Source organism: Entelurus aequoreus, linkage group LG18 (assembly GCF_033978785.1).
Source record: "Entelurus aequoreus isolate RoL-2023_Sb linkage group LG18, RoL_Eaeq_v1.1, whole genome shotgun sequence".
Taxonomy (NCBI): domain Eukaryota; kingdom Metazoa; phylum Chordata; class Actinopteri; order Syngnathiformes; family Syngnathidae; genus Entelurus; species Entelurus aequoreus.
The window spans coordinates 46,777,425-46,784,924 of record NC_084748.1 but is presented as its reverse complement, the minus strand read 5'-3'; the positions used below and the strand labels follow the sequence as shown (position 1 = coordinate 46,784,924).

General features: G+C 34.3%; 1 protein-coding gene across 3 annotated transcripts in view; it reads left to right on the top strand.

The window, feature by feature from the left end:
- Positions 1–7,500, top strand: part of LOC133634200 (transcription activator BRG1-like) — a 52,033-nt gene that overhangs the window by 14,646 nt on the left and 29,887 nt on the right. For all 3 annotated transcript variants that reach the window (XM_062027285.1, XM_062027282.1, XM_062027283.1), the window contains exons 14-19: positions 8–120; positions 196–343; positions 2,308–2,471; positions 2,535–2,601; positions 5,721–5,831; positions 5,942–6,184. In XM_062027285.1, the coding sequence (XP_061883269.1) occupies positions 8–120; positions 196–343; positions 2,308–2,471; positions 2,535–2,601; positions 5,721–5,831; positions 5,942–6,184 (846 nt within the window). The remainder of the gene's footprint in view (positions 1–7; positions 121–195; positions 344–2,307; positions 2,472–2,534; positions 2,602–5,720; positions 5,832–5,941; positions 6,185–7,500) is intronic.

Here is a 7,500-nt window from a genome sequence, read left to right as displayed (position 1 = left end):
TGTGCAGCAGGAGGAGGAGGAGGAACATCAGCCTTCGGCAGCACCAGCAGATGACAAGAAGAAGATTTCCGACCCCGACTGCGAGGACGTGTCCGAAGTGGACGTGCGACACATCATCGAGTAAGCGCGCTAACTACCTGGCTATCGCTTCCCCTGACTTGGAGATGGAGGCTCTCACGTGTACTTCCTGTGCAGGCACGCCAAACAGGACGTGGATGACGAGTACAGCGGCGCCGCGTTTGCCCGAGGACTTCAGTCGTACTACGCGGTGGCACACGCCGTGACGGAGAAGGTGGAAAGACAGTCCACTTTCTTGATAAACGGACAACTCAAACAGTACCAGGTAAACTAGCCGAGGAAGTCTGGCGCTGAAGGTCAAAGAGAAATGTGATAAGCGCAAAAATTATGACTAAGTGGTGAAACTGTATTTACATTTTATTGACTGTTTATTTAAGAAACATATATATTGTCATTATTTATTATTAATTTAGTTAGAATTTATTTATTTTAGCGCTGCGTAATTGTATGAAAATTTATTTTTAATCAGTTTTTATAGGTCCCTTTTTTTGCAGTAATATTTAATTTTGTAATCAGCCTGACCTAAGCCTTGATAATAATCTTTGTGATTAAAGCATGATTTTATATAATTTATCCTGTTAAACTGTGATCAGGTTAGATATAATTATTGAATATGATTAAAATCAAGAGTAAGATGAAAGGGTTAAGATCCCCTTAGCTGCAGTTGCATTCTTCCTGGGATCCAACAAAAGTATGCATACCAAAATAAAAACACCTTATTCAGCTACAAAAAATCATTACATTTCAAAATAAAACAACACATGAATCATCATATTATTCCAGCACACAAACAGTCTGTTTTAAATGACATATACATAAACATATATACCTACATACAATTACTGTACAGTACCTCAACTTATGAGCTAAATTGGTTCTGCGCCGTAGCTCTTAACTTAAAACGCTTGTATCTCAAATTAACATCGCCAATTAATTGAAATCAATTTAACTGATGCACAACTTTAACATGTAACATGCCCTTTAAAAAGATAAACATACTTAAAGCAATTTAAAAAAAACATTTTATTCAATTAAAAAAAATGATTTGCAAATATGAAAACTATTTTTTTCAGTTCAAAAAATGATTCGCAAGTTAAAAAAAATGTTTTAATTAAAAATAATGATTCGCAAGTAAAACTTTTTTTTAAATGTAATTTTAAAAAATAATTTGCAAGTTAAAAACAAATTTTGCAAGTAAAAAAAACAATTTGCCATTAAAAAAACAATTGTATTTAATTATCAATTGATTTGCAAGTATAAAAAGTATTTCCTTCAGTTAAAAAAATGATTCACAAGTAAAACAATGTTTTTATTTCATTAAAAATTCCATCAATCGATCCATTTTCTACCGCTTATTCCCTTCGGGGTCGCGGGGGGCGCTGGAGCCTATCTCAGCTACAATCGGGCGGAAGGCGGGGAAAATTATTCACAAGTAAAAAAAATTATTTTTTATTTAATAAAAAAAATAAAAATTTGCAAGTAAAAAACAATTTTGCAAGTAAAAAAACAATTTCCCATTAGAAAACTATTTTATTTCATTATTAAACGATTTGCAAGACAAAACAACTATTTATTTCAGTTAAAAAAATTATTCGTAAGTAAAATATATATTTTTTTAATTAAAAAAATTATTCGCAAGTAAAAACACATTTTATATTTAATTAAAAATAATGATTCGCAATTAAAACATTTTTTATTTATTAAATAAAAAAGTAAAAACAAATATTGCAAGTAAAGAAACAATTTGCCATTAAAAAACTATATTATTTAATTATTAAATGATTTGCAAGTATTAAAACCATTTTCTCCAGTTAAAAAAATTATTCGCAAATAAAAAAAAAGTTTTTATTACAAAATAATGATTTGCAAGTAAAACATTTTTTAAAATAATTTATTTAATAAAAATAATAATAATTGCAAGTTAAAAATCAATTTGCCGTTAAAAAATTATTTTATTTAATTATTAAATGATTTGCAAGTATAACAACTATTTCCTTCAGTTCAGAAAATGATTTGCAAGTAAAAAAAAAAAATGTTCTATTTAATTTAAAAAACTATTCGCAAGTAAAAACAAAATCTGCAAGTAAAAAAAAGATTTGCAAGTATAAAAACTATTTTGTTCAATTAAATAAAAAATTGCAAGTAAAAACCATTTTTCTCCAAGTGCAAGAATGATGTCACCTCTATGGTTGTAGTTGTGGTGTGTTCAAGTGCGTGCGTGTGCGTCAGGTCAAAGGTCTGGAGTGGTTGGTGTCGCTCTACAACAACAACCTCAACGGCATCCTGGCAGATGAAATGGGTCTGGGCAAAACCATCCAGACCATCGCGCTCATCACGCACCTCATGGAGCACAAGCGCCTCAACGGACCCTACCTCATCATCGTGCCCCTCTCGTGAGCCCCATCTCCTTCCTGGTCTATACCCGGCCCTCTGACTTCCTGTCTTCTCACCCACAGGACTCTCTCCAACTGGGTCTACGAGTTTGACAAGTGGGCGCCCACGGTGGTCAAAGTGTCCTACAAGGTGACTTTTCACCATGCTGCCACCCTAATCACACGTAAAATATTTCCACTAACTTCTTTGGTTGATAACAAACTCAAAATGTCTAATACCAGGGATGTGCCAATCCATCAGCATCCATCAATATTGGCTGATTGTATTTTATTGCTGATGTTGGCGTAGTCTTCAAAGACCTTTTCTTAGCAAGCTTCATCAGTTTTTGCCCTCAGACTTGACCAGTTTGAGGACATGGTGCAGGATCTAGAGCAAGGGTGTCCAAACTTTTACCACTGAGGGCTGCGGGCGCCATTTTGATATTTTTCATTTTCAAAACCAAAACAATATTTCGATTTTTTTTTTTAAATTTAGGGCTCTCTTCACCTCATAAAAGTGTTAAAAATAAGTCATATATTTTTTTATTCAAGGCCTAAATCTCCAGATCAACTTCAGGTAGACTTCAGCCGTAAGACTCTTGAACGCATCATAATTCAATTATCCCCTCAACTCCCCCCAAAATGGATTAACTCGCTGGAATAAAAAAGACAATATAACACATATACATCCATAAACGTGGACGCATGTGGAAAAGTGCAATATATTTATCTGTACAGTAATCTATTTATTTATTTATTATATAAATATATTTATATATTATTTATATACGTATATTTATTTATTTATATATGCACCTTATTGCTTTTTTTATCCTGCACTACCATGAGCTTATGTAACGACATTTCGTTCTTATCTGTGCTGTAAAGTTCAAATTTGAATGACAATAAAAAGGAAGTCTAAGTCTAAGTCTAAAGTCTAAGTTCTATCTGTTGATATAAAGTTATTATTATTAGTTGTTTTCTGTTTTAAAGGCCTACTGAAAGCCACTACTAGCGACCACGCAGTCTGATAGTTTATACATCAATGATGAAATCTTAACATTGCAACACATGCCAATACGGCCGGGTTAACTTATAAAGTGACATTTAAAATTTCCCGTGAAATATCCGGCTGAAACGTCGCGGTATGATGACGTATGCGCGTGACGTAGTCAGTTAAACGGAAGTTATGGTACCCTGTAGAATCCTATACAAAAAGCTCTGTTTTCATTTCATAATTCCACAGTATTCTGGACATCTTTTGCAATTTGTTTAATGAACAATGAAGGCTGCAAAGAAGACAGTTGTAGGTGGGATCGGTGTATTAGCAGCGGACTACAGCAACACAACCAGGAGGACTTTGTTGGAGCGCTAGCCGCCGACCTCACCTTGACTTCCTACGTCTCCGGGCCGCCAAACGCATCGGGTAAAGTCCTTCGTCCTTCCGCCGATCGCTGGTACGCAGGTGAGCACGGGTGTTGATGAGCAGATGAAGGCTGGCTGGCGTAGGTGGAGAGCTAATGTTTTTAGCATAGCTCTGTGCGGTCCGGTTGCTAAGTAGGCTTCAATGGCGTCGTTAGCACAGCATTGTTAACCTTCGCCAGCCTGGAAAGCATTAACCGTGTATTTACATGTCCACGGTTTAATAGTATTGTTGATTTTCTATCTATCCTTCCAGTCAGGGGTTTATTTTTTTTCTTTCTATATGCAGTTAAAGCACGATGCTATCACGTTAGCTCGTAGCTAAAGCGTTTCGCCGATGTATTGTCGTGGGGATAAAAGGCACTGAATGTCCATTTCGCATTCTCGACTCTCATTTTCAAGAGGATATAGTATCCCAGGTGGTTTAAAATACAAATCCGTGATCCACAATAGAAAAAGGAGAAAGTGTGGAATCCAATGAGCCAGCTTGTACCTAAGTTACGGTCAGAGCGGAAAAAAATATGTATTTCACTGCATTCTAGTCCGTCACTCTAACGTTCCTCATCCACGAATCTTTCATCCTCACTCAAATTAATGGGGTAATGGTCCGAATAGCTCTAGCTGCGTTGAAAACAATAGGAAAATATGAGGGAGTGAACAACTGACAACGTCACGCTACTTCCGGTAGGGGCAAGGTTTTTTTTTTATCAGAGACCAAAAGTTGCGAACTTTATCGACGTTGTTCTCTACTAAATCCTTTCAGCAAAAATATGGCAATATCGCAAAATGATCAAGTATGACACATAGAATGGATCTGCTATTCCCGTTTAAATAAAAAAAATTCATTTCAGTAGGCCTTTAAGCCTTCTTTGTCAAAAACACAATATATGCAACATTTCTTCCCCCCAAAAATGTCAAAGTGGAATATTTGATGTCAAGTAATTGCTTTTAACATTGTTTATTTTTTTAGCAAGAACAGTTAAAAAAAAGGCACTCTAAAATTCTTCGGGACTCAAAACGGCCCCACTCAAAAAGTGTTAGAAATAAAAACATTTTTAAATTTTTATTCAATGCTTGAATCTCAAGATCAACTTCAGATCTATCAGTCCATTTTTTTTTTTTTTCTTGTGTTTTAAGCCTTTTTGGTCAAAACTCAAACAAAAACACAAAATATGCAATATTTCTCCCCCAAAAAATGTCAAAGTGGAATATTTGATGTCAAGTAATTGGGGACCCCAAAAGGGCCCCACTCAAAAAAGTGTTAAAAATAAAAAAAAAATTTTTTTTTTCAACACTTGAATCTTTAGATCAACTTCAGATCTATCTGTTGATATAAAGTTATCTTTTTTTTTCTTTTCTGTTTTAAGACTTTTTTGTCAAAAATTTTTTTCCCCCCCAAAAAAATGTGTAATATTTGATGTCAAGTAATTGGACTTTTGAATGGGTCAATCATTCATAATAACATTGATTATAATTCATTGTTAATTCATGAACAATGACAGTTTAAAAAAATAAAATCCCTCTAAAATTATTGGGGACCCAAAAGGGCCCCACTCAAAAAAGTGTTAAAAATAACTCTTTTTTTTAAATTTTTTATTTAAATTTTTTAAAATTTTTTATTCAACGCTTAAATCTATCCGTCAATTTAAATTTATTATTCTAATTTTTTTTTCCTCTTTTAACCCCTCTTTTATTCCACATATGTTTTTTTTAGTATTTTTAGAACGTAGTGCGGGTCGTTTCAACAATAATTTCACTTTGGACACCCCTGCTTTGAAGTGTTTCTCCTTTAAGCTCACTTAAGTGAGCCATCCAGTACACCAAGTGTGTTGGTATTTTTACCTCCAGGGTTCTCCTGCAGCCAGAAGAGCATTTGTCCCTCAGCTGCGTAGCGGCAAGTTCAACGTCCTCCTCACCACGTACGAGTACATCATCAAAGACAAACAAGTCCTGGCGAAGGTGATCTCATCCTCCTCAAACCTTTGTCCCTGCATGAGGTCTGCAGACTGCAAAACAATAACAGACCGGCAGCTTTTTCCCAGTCGCACGTCTTCCTGCCATCCCAACAGATCCGCTGGAAGTACATGATCGTGGACGAGGGTCACCGCATGAAGAACCACCACTGCAAGCTGACCCAAGTCCTGAACACGCACTACCTGGCGCCCAGGAGGGTCCTGCTGACTGGCACCCCCCTGCAGAACAAGCTGCCCGAGCTGTGGGCGCTGCTCAACTTCCTCCTGCCCACCATCTTTAAGAGCTGCAGCACCTTCGAGCAGTGGTTCAACGCCCCTTTTGCCATGACGGGAGAGAAGGTGGGTCTTTTTTACTGGTTATTGGATTGTTTTTTACTTACTTTGTGTTTTTTATTATTATTCAATCAAAAGCATTTAAAATAATAAAATAAAATAAAGACAAATATTTAAATTATATTTTTTATTTGTTCTGATTTTAAATTTTATTATTTTATATATTAAAAAAAATATTAAAATAATATTTTATAATTATTTTAAATGCTTTTGATTGAATTGAACTACTTTTTATTGTTTTTATGTGCAGCACTCAAAGAATCAGTTTGTCCGTAGTCCTTTATAAATAAAGTGGATTTGAAGGTAATTAGGCAGGCGTTTGTGCCCATTGTTGGGCCCCGAGCGCCCCCTAGAGGGCCGCCAAAAAATATATATCTGTTTTTCAGCTGTGGTCAGGTACTCATTTGTAATACACTTTTCCACCACTAATGGCAGTAATGACAATATCAAACAAAGAGAAGAAGTCTGGAGCTAAAGTCATAGAGAAGTTTCTAAAGCGCAAGAAATATGACTAATGGGGTGTATTTTTGTTGGCACTAAAGTCTATTTAAGAAACATGTATTATCATTACTTATAATTAATTTTGTTATAATTAATTTAATTTAGCACAGCGTAATTGTATGTAAATGTAGTTCTTATGAATCCATTTTTTAGCAGTATATTTGATTAGTTTTTATTTTTGTTATTATTATTAGTATATATATATATGTACATATATATATATATATATATATATATATATATATATATATATATATATATATATATATATATATATATATGTGTGTGTATGTATATATGTATGTATGTATTTATGTATGTATGTATATATATATTATATATATATATATATATATATATATATATATATATATATATATATATATATATATATATATATATATATATATATATATATATACACACTACCGTTCAAAAGTTTGGGGTCACCCAAACAATCTAGTGGAATAGCCTTAATTTCTAATAACAAGAATAGACTGTCGAGTTTCAGATGAAAGTTCTCTTTTTCTGGCCATTTTGAGCGTTTAATTGACCCCACAAATGTGATGCTCCAGAAACTCAATCTGCTCAAAGGAAGGTCAGTTTTGTAGCTTCTGTAACGAGCTAAACTGTTTTCAGATGTGTGAACATGATTGCACAAGGGTTTTCTAATCATCAATTAGCCTTCTGAGCCAATGAGCAAACACATTGTACCATTAGAACACTGGAGTGATAGTTGCTGGAAATGGGCCTCTATACACCTATGTAGATATTGCACCAAAAACCAGACATTTGCAGCTAGAATAGTCATTTACCACATT